At 34.0% G+C, this 16,921-nt stretch overlaps 1 protein-coding gene across 1 annotated transcript in view; it reads left to right on the top strand.

The window, feature by feature from the left end:
• NBEAL1 (neurobeachin like 1) overlaps positions 1-16,921 on the top strand; it is a 188,425-nt gene that overhangs the window by 42,764 nt on the left and 128,740 nt on the right. The window contains exons 7-10 of the mRNA XM_032637277.1: positions 3,456-3,538; positions 8,250-8,335; positions 11,592-11,898; positions 13,424-13,530. Of these exons, the coding sequence (XP_032493168.1) occupies positions 3,456-3,538; positions 8,250-8,335; positions 11,592-11,898; positions 13,424-13,530 (583 nt within the window). The remainder of the gene's footprint in view (positions 1-3,455; positions 3,539-8,249; positions 8,336-11,591; positions 11,899-13,423; positions 13,531-16,921) is intronic.

Below are 16,921 nucleotides of genomic sequence, written 5' to 3'. Positions count from 1 at the left end.
TATACACAAAAATAATTCATTAAAGAATTATAAACCACTGGGGGAAAAAAGGAATTCATGAGTGCATACCAGTGATTGATAAAGATTGAGAGAGAGACAGAGACAGAGAGGGAGAGAGAGATAGGGGAGAAGAGAGGGCTCTTGCTTACATTAGAAGGCCAAATGCTAATTAGTAATGTACAGGGGCTGCTGGTGTTGGGAAAAAATCAGCATTTTGCACACATCATAGGAAAGATATGGTTCAGGATGCTAAGTCTAGGGGCAGGTGTTGATAACTAACATGGCTTTTGCATGGTTTTAAAATGTTTCTCCACAGCTTACTTATTTGTTGCAAAGGAAAAATTAGTAGTTATTTTGTACAGTACTGGGTAGTACATTGACTGGATGATCAAAATTAACATCATCATTGAGAAGCAGGTGGACATCCTGTGCTTACAACTGTGATACTCTAAGAAGGACCCATCATTGCTTGTATAATATTCCAGCCAAGAATGCATAATCTGAATCTTAAGTGTATGGAAACATCAAGCAAACTCCAGATGAACAACATTTTAATGAGTTAAAGGAGGGGTTAGGAGACAGTATTCTTTAAAAGTGTCATAAAGGAAGGCTGTGGAAACGTTTCAGATTAAAGGATGCTGAAGAGATGTGACAGCCAAATGTAATACCTGACCCTGGACAGGAGACTATACTTAGGGGTGGGAAGGTGGGAATGCTATAGGACATGATTAGGTCATTTGACGTACTGGATTATGAATTGGTAGATTACATAAATGTATTACATTAATGTTAAGTGTATTGAAATTTACAACTGTACTGTAGTGTTATGTAAGACAGTATTCCTAGGAATTATTCACTAAAGTATTTAGAGGTAAAAGGCTATAATATTCATAATTTTCCCTTAAATGTTCTGAAAAATATTATTAGTCTGAATATGTGTATATATAAATGTATATCTCATATATAGATATATGTGCATATATTTTTTTTTCAGGGGAGAGTGAGAAAATTATAAAGCATTTAGGATAAAGTTTTAACAGTGAACCTGGGTAGACTATACTTGAAGTTTTTGTACTATTTTTATTCTTGCAGCTTTTGTAAGAGCTTGAACTTATTTCCAGATAAAAAGTTGAAAAATTAAGAAAAGTAGTTATGTTCTAGGTATGATGGGAAAACACACACACGCACACACACACACACACACACAGACACAGAAAAATTGACCAGGGGACATAAACTTAGAAAACTGAGATGCAAACAAACATTTTGCATCCCTCTCAGCAACCTGTTGATATGTATTGGCATCAACTAGGTGCTAAACGCTTGGCCCAAATATCAGTTAATAATGGAGCAACCAAATATACTATGTTCTAAAAATGGTACATTATTAGCTGTTTTGTCTTATCCTATTGAAAACATGCAGTGCAAACTACTTATGCTTTAATATTTGTGTTATGTATAATAGTTTTCACCTCTTTAATTTAGCTTATTAAATTTTAGCACAATTATAATGGAAATTATGTTCATATGTTACATCTAATACAGAGCCTTTAGAATGAGTCATTAATCACAAATTGCAGGAGTACATTTTCATTATGTTAATCAAATGAGAATCTTTATTTTTGTTTGTAGCACAGGATTTTTGGATAGGATATATCCAATGTATTAGTTAATATCATAATTTATAATAAATGTGCAAAATGTAAATACGTGGAAAAACCTAACTGAAAGCTAAATCAGATTTCATCCTTTTAAAATTACTTTTTCTACAACATGACTAATTTTTTTAAGGCATGACTCAGTTTTTTATTTGAAACTCTAGTAATATTTGTATTGTTAGAAACACATAAACAGTTTTGATAATGATCTTAAATAGGAAGATCCAGTAATGTTCTAAGATGTTATATTTGAAATTAAAATAAATACAGAAGTAGGATAATTCTTAAGCCTTCTACGCAATGGAAATAGGCATAGATTTGGAAAGCAGTGCAGTAGCAAATGGTATCTGATATGATTTCTAGTGAATCTGGATATTAGATCTGGATCTTAGAACTCTTTAGTGTGTCAGTACTAAGTCCAGCTGTGCCTATCCTGTTCAGCTTATTCTATGATCAACTGGCTTTTCTTTGTATATAATTATAAGGAACAATTGTAATAATTATAAAGAAAATAATTTCAATACCTTAATTGAATATTGTTCAAATTGTTGAGAAGAAGGCATCTTAATCCAGTGCTTTATCAGTAGATTGTATTTAAATGTATGGAATTTCTATGTGGCTGTTCTCCAAATATTTTCCATTTTTGTTGGCTCTAACAGTGTTTTTTGTTGTTGTTGTTGTTTTAAGATTTAAAAAGTTTACTAAATCACTTGCTCTCTATAAAGGCATGATTTTACTACCTTTTTTTTTAGTGAGAGCAAAAAGATTTTGGAGCGTATTTATACATTATTTTAATTAATTATTAATTAATTAAAATTTTAAATTTAATTTTATTTTTTTATACAGCAGGTTCTTATTAGTTATCCATTTTATACATATTAGTGTATACATGTCAATCCTGTTCTCCCAGTTCATCCCACCACCACCACCTGCCCTGCCACTTCCCCGCCTTGGTGTCCATACATTTGTTCTCTACATCTGTGCCTCTATTTCTGCACTGCAAACCGGTTCACCTGTACCATTTTTCTAGGTTTCTAACAGTGTTAAGAGCTTGTTTGGGGGATGGAAAAAAGTCTTTTTTTTTTTTGGATTTTCAACAGTCCACCAGTTGCTGATATGTCATTGTAACAGTAACCTTTATTCCCCAAGCCCCACACCCACCATGCCCATCTAAGAGATTCATTTTGTGTTGAATTGAAGTGTTCTTTGTAAAAGCACATGCTGTTTGTGTTGGCCTTACCAAAGTCTGTAGAAATATTTCAGCCATCAAAATTACTGAAATTGTAATTAGAAACAAAAATAATCCCAGCCTTCTGGATCTGTATCCTTCAGGTAGAAGAAGCCAGTGGTATGGAGTCTTTGTGTCCAGATAAAATTTCAGAAAGTGGCACAGAGTAGCTTGATTTCTGATGAATTTCAGTTGCACTGTAGGAATAAGCTACTACCTTAGGTATCAAATTAGCAGTACTACTGAACTAGTTCTTTTACATTTTGGAAATTTTAAATGGCTATTTCCTTTTTCTATTTCCAGTTGTTAGGAAACTTAATGTGACTGCTACGTTTCACCGTTAATTGTTGTAAATTTTTGTGTAATTTGAAAGAAGAAATCCTTTCAGTTGGTGAGCATTTAAATTAGTGGCTAGACTTGCTTTTCAAGATTGTGCCAATCCTGGTGATGTATTATTCAGTACACAAATCAAAAGTAAAATATTAAATTTATTTTATCATTGTTTTTGTAATTGTGCCTTCTCTACTTGCCCTTGTTGTAATTTGGTATTAACTTCTTTTTAACAATAGACGAATCCTTAGTACTGTGGAAAAGAGCAGACAGAAATATAAACCAGCTTCTCTCACAGTGGAGTTTGTCCCTTTCTTTTATCGTAAGTAACAGCTCTAATTTCTCTTGCTTTGATTCTGATGTTACTTTGATTGTTCCTTATTCTGATTCTGACCTTGATTCAGCTTTGTGTTTTTATAAGATAAAGATTCTAAGAAACTATTACTGGAGTACTTGATTCATGTTTTGTTGTGATTATTCTTCTTGGTTTTATTTAATTCATTATTCTCAAAGTGTTTTTCTTTTGAGAAGAGTTGAATGTTTTAATGACAGTAGTATATCTTAAAACTTTAGAATTTTTACGGAAAATAAACTTGAGAGAATTGGTCCCCGTTTGTATGACCTATATGGACTCTAGCTTTCTTTCTTTAAAGAAATGATTTTGCCATATTTTAAGAATGTAGAAAATTTTGCAGAATATAAAAGGAACACCTTGTGTTTCCCACTCAAATTGGTCAGATCTTAACATTTTGCCGTTTTGCCATATTTGCTTTAATTCTGTCACTCCTTTTTTTTGTTGTTTTCTAAGAAATAAAATAAGACAAATAGTCCCTGGAAGGGCAGTTGGTCCTGTCCAAAATATATATGACATTTGGTCCACGCCAAAAGATCCTTGATATTTGGTCCTGTCCCAAATGTCCGTAAGACACTTGGCTATGCCAAAAGGTCCTTGAAATTTGCTCCTATCCAAATGAGCATATTTGGTTCATGCCACATGATTTTGGGTAGGACCAAATGTCAAGTACTTTTTGGCATGGACCAAATATCTTATGGACATTTTGGACAGGACCAAATGTCTGCTAACGAAATAGTCCTTTGATTGCTTGGTGAAGATGGTTGCAGTGCCCACTTTGCTTGACCACCAGTAGTGATACTGCCTTCAGCTAGATAATCAAACTCACATGTCCACAGTAGGAAACCCAGCATGCCAATGGAACAGTGTAGGTGTTTCTTTTCAGGAGGAGATCTCAGAACATTCCAAGGGCTTTTCTTGGGTTTTCTAAGTGAGGGTATGAAACCAAATTGGTGGGAGTGTGAGCCACTCTGGCTTTGAAGTACAGTATCCCATAGAAGGCATGTATAGCTTATAGTGACCGATGAATGTAATTTCCACATCCTGGGAAGGGAAATGCCTAAATTACATGTTGCAATCAGGGAAGCCCAAGGTTATTTTATAGTTATCATAGTCTTCCTAGTCCAGATCAAGGGCCATTTTTACCTTGAGCAATGTTGCCTGGTAACTCATTTGTCACTCATTGATGGTCCACATTTGTCAGATTTCCAGAAATATAATTCTTGGTCCATTTTCCTATAGAGAAGGCGAAAGGATTTTTCCTACCCTTTGTTAATCAGTATTCACAGTAGTGATAGTGAAAATTTTCAGTTGTAAAGATGTTTTTCCTTTTGCAATTTTGCAAGATATCCTTGGAATGATGCTGTGGCATAGGGTGAATATCATATTTTTCAACATTTTTTCACCTAATATTTTGCATCCATTGATAATACTTGCCTGGATCAGTTATTTTATTGAGGGTTGCAATATTGTGGTCTTCAGATTCTATCCTTACAGTTCTATCATCTGTTGTATTCTGTAAAAAAGAATTTTCCCTCATCAACTGGGGATAAACTACAGCTGTTTCCAAAAAGGCTGGATAAAGTACTTAAATCTTTCCCTTTTACTGTCTGTTTTCAAAATGAGTTCAAATAATAGTTACTTTTAGTGGGGCATATAAGTTTTATTTCTCTCTTTTTTGTGTATCACTGTGGACTCAACTTTTATTTATTCAATGTTACAATCAGGTTATAGTTTTTGATGCTAAAATTATTCCACACTTGATCACGAAGATCATTTTGTCCTATTCAATTTGCATTTTCATTTAATTGAGCCTTTTAAAACACAGAAGCTTTAAATATTAATGGAATCTAATTTATAAAATTTTTTTTATGATCTGTGGTTTTTGTGCCTTACCCAAGAAATCTTGGTTACCTCAAGGTCATGAAGATTTTCTCTTACGTTTTCTTCTATTAGGTCAATTACCTGTTTTGAGTTAGTATTTTCTATCTAGCATAATGTTTTTCATTATTGTTCCAGCAACATTTGTTGAAAAAGCTCTTCTTTCTTCTATTGAGTTACCTTGGCACATTTATCAAAAATCTGTTGACCATAAAACATGGGTTGACTTCTGGATTCTCTTTTTTGTTTCACATGTCTACCTTTATGCTGTTACCACGCTGTATTGATTATTGTGACTTTATACTAAGTCCTGAAGTCATTAAGACCTCCAACTTTGTTCTTCCTTTTCAAATTGTTTTCATTATTCTGGATCATTTGCATTTATATATATTTTTTAGAATCCATTTTTCAGTATTGTTACAAAAAAGCTTGCTGGGATTTTGATTGGGATTGTATTGAATCTATGGAACCATTTGAGGAGAATTGCCACCTTAAGAATATTGAGACTTCCAATTCATGAATCTGATATATCTCATTGTTTATTTGTATGTTTATTTCTTTAACCAGTATTACATAGTTTTCAGCACATAGATTGTGCACATATTTTGTTAATTTATCCCCAAATATTTATCCCAAGTACTTGTAGTTGTAAAGTCTTTAAAATAAACTATTGCAAATTTTTTGAAAAGCCTTATCTTCATGACCTGTTTTTTGATAATGAAATGTCCCTTCGTATCCATGGTAATATTCTTTGCCTTGCCTTGGTGATATTCCTTGCCTGTTTTGTCAGATACTAGTATAGTATCTGACACTCCAGCAATCTTATGATTAGAATTTGTTTTCTGTATGTCCTCTGTGGCTGAATAGAACTCTATCATCTGTGTGAAATCTGAAATTTCAGTTTACAACTTCTTGGTAGGTTTTTGCCTGTCTTGTGGGATTTCATACTATAATTTAGGACTGGTACTTGGACTCAAAGTGAGCCCTTTGCATATTTCTGGATTGCTTTCTCTGTATGTAGAGCTTCCTCCATTCAAGTACTGCTTTACAAATTCCAGTTGCCTAGGCCTCCCCAAACTTTTTATCTGTCTCCTAACTTAGCAAATAGCCATGTTCTTTTAGGGTTCCCCTTTTCTCTGCATTTGTTCAGAAAATGTCTACAAACCAAAAGCTGAGGTGATCCTTGGGTTTACTTTGCTTTCCTTCTCTTGTGTTTCACAATAGAAGGACAACTTCTAGAACCTAAAAATCTCTAGAGCCTATTTTTTCCAATTTTCTAGTTATTTATAGCAGGAAAACATGTGTAGTGACAGTTATTCCAGTAGCTGGAATGACTTAATTTTTTAAATGTAAATTTCTATCAATACACTTTAACTCAAAATGGTTTCTTTTTGGTAATGTTTCTTATGTATAAAAATTGCATATAATTCTATTGTTATTATCTTGTCTTTGTGTGTAATGATGTATGCAAAAGGATATTCATTACTGGATTGTTAGTAGTATCAAAAGAAAATGGAAAAGCATAAATGTTTATCAGTAGAGAACTGGTTAAGTAAATTAAGGTACGTCATTGTAGTGAAATGCTCTCTAGTCATTCCACTACTGATGAATAATGCAGATGTATATGTTAAGATGTAATAATGCCCAGAATGTATTAAGCATAATGTATTAAGCAAAAAAGCATGATGCAATAATATATGTAGAGCTTTTTTGCTTTTTTTTTTTTTTAAGGTGTGGAGAGCAAGGTGGATTGAGGAATAGGTTAGAGGGAAACTTGCTTTTCCTTGTCAGTTCTTTTATGCTGTTTAAAATTTTCTGTGTAATGTGCATGTATAACCTTTTTTTTTTTTTTTTCGTTACGTGGGCCTCTCACTGCTGTGGCCTCTCCCGCAGCGGAGCACAGGCTCCGGACGCGCAGGCCCAGCGGCCACGGCCCACGGGCCTAGCCGCTCCGCGGCATGCGGGATCCTCCCGGACCGGGGCATGAACCCGTGTCCCCCGCATCGGCAGGCGGACTCTCAACCACTGCGCCACCAGGGAAGCCCTGTATAACCTTTTAAAAACAATAAAATTATGTTAAAAGAAAGGTTACTATTGGTACTAGAACTTTAGAATATTGGCCCTGGAGTGGACCCAGGAGATCCTTTTAAAAACAATAAAATTATGTTAAAAGAAAGGTTACTATTGGTACTAGAACTTTAGAATATTGGCCCTGGAGTGGACCCAGGAGATCTTTTTATCTAACTCTTTCAATTTTATAATTGAATAATAATAGTTATACTAATAAGCAGTAGTTCTAGTAGTAAAAAGACGTCTAGTTTTATTGCAGATTTGGGTTAATTTGTAGCTCTGTCACTTAGTAACCGGATGACTTTAGGCACCGTATTAAATTTTGACTTTCCATTTGCTCATTTATAAGTGGGGGCAAAATATCATCCTCGTATGGAGTATTATGAGAATTAAATGAGGTAACATGAAGAAAGTATCTAAAATGCTCCCTGATTGATGGTTTCTCTTTTCCTTTCCTATGAAAAAAAAATGCATGTTAACTTTGCCTTTTAACAAATTTTAGCCTTTCACAAATCTTTTTTTTAAATTTTGTTCTGTTTTGTTTTGTTTCTTATAATTAATTTTTACTGGAGTATAGTTGCTTTACAATGTTGTGTTAGCTTCTGCTGTGCAGCAAAGTGAATCAGCTACACAAATCGTTTCTGATGTTTCTGTGTCAGACATTCCTTAGAGATCAGTCATACTGTGAAAGAGAAACCTTATTTATTTATTTTGTGTATTATATTCACAGAATGTTTTCAAGAAAGTGAGCATCTCAAGGAAAGTCTTAAGTGTTGCTTATTGCATCTCTTTGGAGCCATTGTAGCTGGTGGGCAGGTGAGGAACATGTTGAAAGTTAACCTATGAAACGATAGTAAACATTACAAAAAGTTTTCCATAGATTATTTAATGAATTCTTTGTGCCTTTAAAAATTTCATGAACCATACAAATATTTTTTTGAGTTTAGATCTTGTTTAAAACTTAATTTACTTACTTCTTTTATTTATTAAGTTCCAAAAAACCTAAGTAATAATATTAGCATTAACAATAAAATTACTGCATAAATAACTAGATTTAACAGTTCTTGGTATTTGAAGTTCTTAGTTGTATTAACTTTCAGCTTCCAGTTCTTACTTTAGAATATAGAGGATAGTCATCCCTGTTAGTTCATTTGATGAAATAAAACTCTAGCCATTTGATTTCCTAAGACATATGAACTTAGTCACTCTGCTGTCTATTTTTACTTATTAAATGCATATATACATGGCTTATATGCATTTTTCAACAAACTGAACTAGTTTTAAAATTATTTATAAGAAAGAAGTTCTAGTAATTTTATTTATTTATTTAAATTGAACATCTTAAAAGCTGTCTGTAGTAAACTTTGAATCTAACTACTAGTTGAAAACAGGATTATAGTTCAGAAGGAATATTCTACTTGTTTTGTTTAGCCACACAGTTTAGATCAGAGGTTTCTAACACATTTTATATCACATACCCCTTTGGCAGTCTGATATAGCCCCTTGTCAGAATGTTTTCACATGCCTAAAATAAAATACATATGATCACAAAGGAAACTATACTGAAATGCAGTTACTAAAATATTAACAAAACAAGTTTGTAACATAGTAATGTGCTTCTTTATAACACATCAAATAAAAAAATACAGCAGCAAGTCTAGTGACTAATGTAATTTCAAAGAAGAGATGAGGGTAAATGATGTTTCAAGACACTACAACTATAATACATGAACATGTATATGATTTCTATTGATGACAAAAATCACAGGTATTGCTAATAATACTGCTTGGGTTTCCTAGTGGGCCACCTTGCCCTCTCCTCTGCACTCTAGTAGAAGATAAGAGTCTCTGTAGTGAGAGGGATGGTGACCAGAATCCTGTTTTTCAGTTTGTTTGCTTTGTCACCTTCCTTTATTAGCTAATATCCTTTTGCTTCAGTACCTCCCAATTTCCATCATTTCTCCACTACTAAGAATAAATAAGTGTACATGAGTAAAATTGGAAATGACATTGTTTTTGACTGATGCCGAAGCTGGTTGGATCCTGTTCCCTTTTTGAATATACCCAGACTTGTTCTTGTTAGGGCCTGGGGTAATCGAGCCCTGAGAGACCTCCAGTTATTAAAACTCACATGGAAATCAAATAGGTTGGAAGCCCAATTTATTATTTTATGTACTGAAAATACTCAAAATCCTTATAATCAGGTCATAGCTATAGTTACAAATATATTGAAATCAGAAGGCTGTTGAATATAGCCTCAGTACAAGGGTATTTAGATGAATAGTTAAAGGCATAATAATGGCTTTGTCACAGAGTCAAAAAAGTCCAGTGATTGGTCTCCCTTTCCAAAGCATCATGCCTGGCTTCCCACTGGCATATTTATGCTGTTTTGTGCTATGTTAAGAGCAGGGGCTCTGGAGCCAGACTGACATAGGTTTGAATCCTATGTCATTTCTAACTAGTTGTGTGACCTTGGATAAACTGTTTACATTTGTTTAGTTTCTCTATTTGTAATGTGGAAATAGTAACACTTATAGGGCAGTCATAAGGACCAAATGACACATAATATATGTAAAACACTTAACAAAGTGCCTGTGCTTATAAGAATGAAGTATATCACAGGGGTATCAGATTTATGATTCCTTGAAAGTAGCAGTAAATACTGAAGTTCTAGTAGCTTAAGTTAGAAGTTTACCTTTTTTCTTTTGTTTAAAAAAAAAATAGCTGTAAGCAGTCCAGAGTTAATCTGGTGGCTCTAACCTCTTCAGGGACTCAGGTACCTTTTGAATGTCAATTTGTTATCCTTACTATTATTTCTTGTGGTACAAAATAGCTTATAGAGTTTTGGCCGCCCTATCTACATTTTGGGCACAAAGATGGAGGGGGAGGTGAAGAAGGAGACAAATGGCAGGTGCCAATTATCTTTGAAGGAGATACTGAAAAGCTGACAGTATCTCATTTGCCAAACTCCATCAGATAGCTGCAAAGTTGCAAATATGTTCAGATAAAAAATTTGATAAAACTTGTTTCCTCAGCCTCCTTAACAGCAGGGGAGGTTAGGAAATGTAATGTTTATTCCTGGTAGCCATGTGTCCAGCAAAAACATCAGGGGCTCTGTTAATAAGGAAGCAGAGGAAAATTGATCTTGGATGGGCCATCAGCAATTTCTTCCATAGTAGCACTTGTTATTATTGATATTATTTATCATATTGATAATCAGTCCGAATGGCCTAAGTGTTATTACTTTCAGATGATTTTACATAATTATACTCTGATTTATTATTTATGAATTTAACAGTTTAGGGCAACATATTTATTTCAAGCTTAATGGATCACCTCAAATAGCTACCAGTTACTTAGAGTTTCAGAAATATATTTGTAGAATCAGAGCCAAGCCAGTCCTCTTATATATCTATATTATTTGGGATAATATGATACAAATGATATATGTCATTTGCTATAACCAACAGAAAACCTGAGAGAGGCTTGGCCAAATCGACGTGTTTATTTTTATTCTTGCATAAGAAATCCAGATGCAGGCGGTTCTGGGATAGCACAGCAACTCAATGATATCATCAGGGACTAAGGTCCTTGTGTTCCTGTTCTGCTCTGTAGCCTGCTACTTTAATTCTGGGGCTTGTTTCCTCATGATATAAAGGTGGCTCCAAGCTTCTTGTCTGCATTTCAGGCAAGCAAAGGGTGAAAAAGCCAAGAGCAAAGGATCCTTCTCTTTTTTATTTGTAAAGTGATATCCTTTTCATGGTCTACTGGCATATATTCTTGACCAAAACTATGTCACATGGCTACCCCTAGCTACAAGGGAGGGTGGTAAGTAAGTTTTCTACATGGGCAGATGACTATCTGAATAAAATCAGAATTCTATTAGTGAAGAAATGAAGACCTAATATATGTAAAACACCAGTGGTGTCTGTCAAAGTATCTGTGTAAAATTTTTTCAATGTTGATTGATAAAGAAAAAGTTGTCTGCAGATTTATTAAATTCTCTTTGTTTTTGCAAGCATACAGCACTTCTGTTAGATTTGGGTTTCAATTTTAGTCTCTCATGTTTCAGAGGAATGCTTTGCAAGCAATTTCTCCAGCCACCATGGAGGTTCTCATGAGAGTTTTGGCCGATTGCGATTCTTGGGAGGACGGAAATCCTGAAGAAGTGGGTAGGAAGGTAGAACTTACTCTGAAGTGCCTTACAGAGGTGGTACATATCCTTCTCACTAGCAGCTCTGATCAGCGTCAAGTGGAAACCAGCACTATTTTGGAGAACTATTTTAAATTGCTAAATTCAGATCATTCAGCTTTACCTAATCAAAGGAGGTCCAGACTGTGGGAAAGCCGGTTCATAGCTCTACAGATCAAAATGCTGAGTGAGTATTAGATGAAGTTTTTTATATTCAGTTTTCTCTGAATCTAGTTTTTTTTTTTTTTTACCTTTATATTCTCCATTTTCATTTAGAATTCAAGGCTATTGTATAGAAAATATTGATTGTTTAATTCAGATATTGTGTGACTTTAGATTTGACTTCAAAATAATATGGAATTGATTTGTCTTTCACATATTTGCTTTAACAGTGACAAAATCGAGCCTCTATATTCTCTTTTGAAAGTTGTAATCCACTAAAAGCATCAATGTTCAAAAGTAAATCAGCTGTGATTTTGAAATTCTAGGAAAAGTAAATTTTCAGAAAGTGCCATTTGTAGTTTCTAACCTATCGCAAAGAGTCACATACGATCAATTTTTTATGTGCTTCTAATACATCTCTGTAGAAATCACTTCAGTATGTCCTTCCTTTTGAGGGTTTCTGATTTCTTGTTTTGTTTTGATTCCTCAGATCCTCTGTGTGTATGTGTCTTGTTTTTCTTTCCCTCTCTGTGTTGGTTGTTTTGTGTCATTCTGTGCTTCTTTCTCTCTCTCCCCATCTCCCGCCTCCCTGCAAGCTCCTTCACCAATATACGTGATTTCTTTTTGTACTCCTGTTAGATTGATAGATACTAATATTATTAACTGAGAGTTCCTTTTTATAGAAGTAAAATATTTTCATTATAGCTAAACTAGAAAATTCAGATAAGTGAAAAAAAGTTTTTGTTTCCTGCCACCCGACATAACCAACATTAATGGTTTGTTGTATAGCCCTAGAGACTTTAAAAAATGTTTGTGTGGGTATGTGTGTGGTGTCCAATTTAAAAATATTGGACATCAAAATCTCAGTGAAACTTAATGATTCATAACAATAGTGTTTTTGTAGGAAAATAAGATTCATCTTATATAGTTTCTATTCTTTTATATGTTATAACGTGTCATGTTTTATAATTATTATAAATTATAAGTTTATAAGGAAATTTGAGTCTATATTAAATGGACTTCTTTTTTATTATGAACTTGCATATTACCTATGTCAAATGTCCCTTGATTTCTGAGTGGGGACATCCTTTCAGTAGGAAACAAGACCAAAGCATCATCACCAATGGATTAATTACCTAAGTCTCATTTTCATGATAGCCATATGTTAATTTTATACTATAGAAATGAGACAGTGTTGCCAGACATAGCCAAGTGTTGCTTATTCATAGCAAGTTGGGAACCACAGTTTATTACACTTAAGTTATAATGGAAGAACACCTAAGTAAATCTTTGGGAAATATATATCATTCTTATATATAAAAAAAAATATTTTTAATAATAAAGTATAAAAATGTTCACATTTTTTTTCACTTTTCTTATCAAGTAATAAGTACAGGTTTTGTTTTCTATTCCCCCTCTTTATTATTTCCTATTAATTTACATCTGTTTGTTAGCCAAAAAGCCTAAATTAAGTATATGGCTAGAGTGAATGTTTCTGTGATCCCAGATTTTCCACTTTATTAATGGAAGTTTTGTTTTTAATTTCCTAGATACCATTACAGCCATGTTAGACTGCAGAGATAGGCCTGTTCTTCAGGCTATTTTTCTTAACAGTAATTGCTTTGAACATCTCATACGACTGCTACAGAACTGCAAGGTATTTTTCTATTATTACTATTATTGTTGTCTTTGATTTTAAGAAGCGGTTATTTTGTTTATGTTTTGATTCTATTTTGAGCATAACTATAACTAAATTTTTTTATTGTGGTAAAATACACGCAACGTAAAATTTACCATCTTAATCATTTTTAAGTATGCAGTTCAGTGGTATTAAATACATTCACGTTGTTGTCGCAACCATTACCACCATCCATCCCCATAACTCTTCATCTTGTAAAACTAAAGCTCTATGTCCATTAAACAACTCTACATTCTCCTCTCTGTTCAGCCCTTGGTAACTGCTGTTCTTGCTGTCTCTGTGATTTTGCTACTCTAAGTACCTCGTATAGGTGGAATTGTACAGTGTTTGATTTTTTGTGACTGGCTTATTTCATTCAGCATAATATCCACAAGATTCATCCATGTTGTAGCATATTGCAGAATTTCCTTTCTTTTTAAGACTGAATAGTATCTCAATGTATGTATACATATGTATATACCACATTTTGTTTATTCATTCATCTGTTGATGGACTCTTGTGTTGATTCTGCCTTTTGGCTATCATGGATAATGTTGCTATGAACATGAGTATACAAATATCTCTTCAAGACCCTACTTTATTTATTTATTTATTTATTTTTAAGACCCTACTTTAAATTCTTTTGGGTATATATCCAGAAGTGGGTTTGCTGGATCATATAGTAATTAAATTTTTAATTGTTTGAGGAACCACCTTACTGTTTTCCATAGTAGCTGCACCATTTTACATTGCCACCAACAGTGCACAAAGGTTCCAGTTTCTCCACATTCTTATCAGCACTTGTTTTCTTCTTCTTCTTCTTCTTCTCGTCCTTCTTCTTCTTCCTCTTCCTCCTCTTCCCCTTCCTCTTCTCCCTCTTCCTCCTCCTCTTCTCCTTCTTCCTCCTCCTCCTCGTCTTCCTCTTCTTTTTTTTTGATAGTAGCCATCTCAATGGATGTGAGGTGGTATCTCATTGTAGTTTGATTTGCTTTTCTCTAATGATTAGTGATGCTGAGCATCTTTTCATGTGCTTACTGGCCATTTATGTATCATCTTTAGAGAAATGTCTATTCAAGTCCTTGGTGCATTTTTTAATTGGGTTTTTTACCTTTTTTGTTAAGTTTCAAAGTCTTTTTTGTTATGCATTGTTAAAATTTAGTATGAGCATTTGATGGCATATGTTTTTGCACTTTTGTTTCACTTAAGATTATTTCATTAGCATTTTCATGTGTTATGATTTTAATATTTACATGTTGTTATATTGAGTGGATGTACCATAGCTTACTTAACTATTCCCTATTGGTAAATTCTTAATTTGTTTCCATTTTGTTTGTGATTACATAACTCTTTAAAGTTTCATAGAGCAGAATTCTATTTCTAGTACAATTATTAGATCAAAGGGCATAAATTTTTTTAAGTAGGGAACATTGTGTGTAAACTTATAAGTGGAAAATGTAGAAAAGTAGAAAAATAAAAATACTATTAAGGTTCTTGATGTATACTTCCAATTTGCTTATTTTTAAAAGTTTTTACTAATTTACACTTGTAGCAGATTTGTGTGTAAGTACATAATAACTAATATCTCTGGTTATTATATGTTTCCATAAATTTCAAGATGGCACCAGAAACCTTCTTGAGAAGCCTTTGAAAGTAAAACTACTTCAAAGAGCTTTTACCTTTCTCTTTGAAATATTCCTTTCATGAATTCCCTGTTGAAAAATACTGGGGGTCCCTTCTGATTCTGTGAGAATATTCCAGAATAAGAATTTTAACGTCAGCTCCTTGAATTTTTCCACTCTATTAGGAGGGGTATCCTTAAAAACATTTATGTCACTATATTGCTTAACTTATAGTAAAATTGTGAAGAATAGCATAAAATAGGAAATAATATATTGATAAAGTAAGTCATAATGAATATTTATGAAGTCAACAGAAGTACCAAATTATCACTGTAGAGTCAAGATCTCTCTGTCTGCCTTTTAAAAATCATTCTTGGGAAAGAAATCCTAGGGAGGTAAAAGCAGCATAAGAGAAATGTTTATAAAACCTTCTGTTTGTTATAAAAATTCAGCGTGGGTTTATCAGTTATAAAGACAACTTCAGTAATAAAGGCAAGATCTCACATGTGCATATATGAAACTAAGACATAATTAAAAATCTCTATCATATCATGGTCAACAGTATCTTTTTTAAAAATACAGAACTGTTTGACATAGCTGTCATGATGGTGAGCTAATATTTACTCTTTCTTTTATGTTATAAGCCAAAGTTTCTTATCATTTAGATCTAGAAACTTGCTGGTAGTCATACCATTTTAAAATTTAATTATTTGTTACCATTTATCACATTTTGTTTTGAAACAGGAAATGGTAGAGAAGAAACCCATTTCAGAGGGGAAAGCTAGGCTTTGGGACCTGAGCCTTCTCTCCTGGCAGTAGTCTTTATTTGTGGAATATTCTAGTCAGACTCCCTGTAGATTCCTCACTAAACTTTAGACTCATTGTTTTTTTTTTCTTTTAACATCTTTATTGGAGTATAATAGCTTTACAATGGTGTGTTAGTTTCTGCTTTATAACGAAGTGAATCAGTTATACATATACATATGTCCCCATATCTCTCCCTCTTGCATCTCCCTCCCTCCCACCCTCCCGATCCCACCGCTCTAGGTGGTCACAAAGCACTGAGCTGATCTCCCTGTGCTATGCGGCTGCATCCTACTAGCTATCTATTTTACGTTTGGTAGTGTATATATGTCCATGCCACTCTCTCACTTTGTCCCAGCTTACCCTTCCATCTCCCCGTATCCTCAAGTTCATTCTCTAGTAGGTCTGCATCTTTATTCCCGTCTTGCCCCTAGGTTCTTCATGACCCTTTTTTTTTAAGATTCCATATATATGTGTTAGCATACGGTATTTGTTTTTCTCTTTCTGACTTACTTCACTCTGAATGACAGTCTCTAGGTCCATCTGCCTCTCTACAGATAACTCAGTTTCGTTCCTTTTTATGGCCGAGTAATATTCCATTGTATATATGTGCCACATCTGGACTCATTAAGTTTTAAAAACAAGCGGGGGGCCTTTGCTGGTGGCACAGTGGTTAAGAATCTGCCTGCCAATGCAGGGGACATGGGTTCGACCCCTGGTCCAGGAAGATCCCACATGTGTGGAGCAACTAAGCCCGTGTCCCACAACTACTGAGCCCACATGCCACAGTTACTGAAACCCGCACGCCCAGAGCCCGTGCACTGCAACGAAGAGTAGCCTCTGCTCACTGCAACCAGAGAAAAGCCTGCATGCAGCAACAAAGACCCAACGCAGCCAAAAATAAAATAAATAAATAAACTTATTAAAAAGTATAATAAATTAGTTAA

The sequence above is a fragment of the Phocoena sinus genome, chromosome 7, assembly GCF_008692025.1.
Source record: "Phocoena sinus isolate mPhoSin1 chromosome 7, mPhoSin1.pri, whole genome shotgun sequence".
NCBI classification, from domain to species: Eukaryota; Metazoa; Chordata; class Mammalia; order Artiodactyla; family Phocoenidae; genus Phocoena; species Phocoena sinus.
Note: the sequence above shows the minus strand (reverse complement) of the source record. Positions and strands in the feature narration are given on the sequence as shown.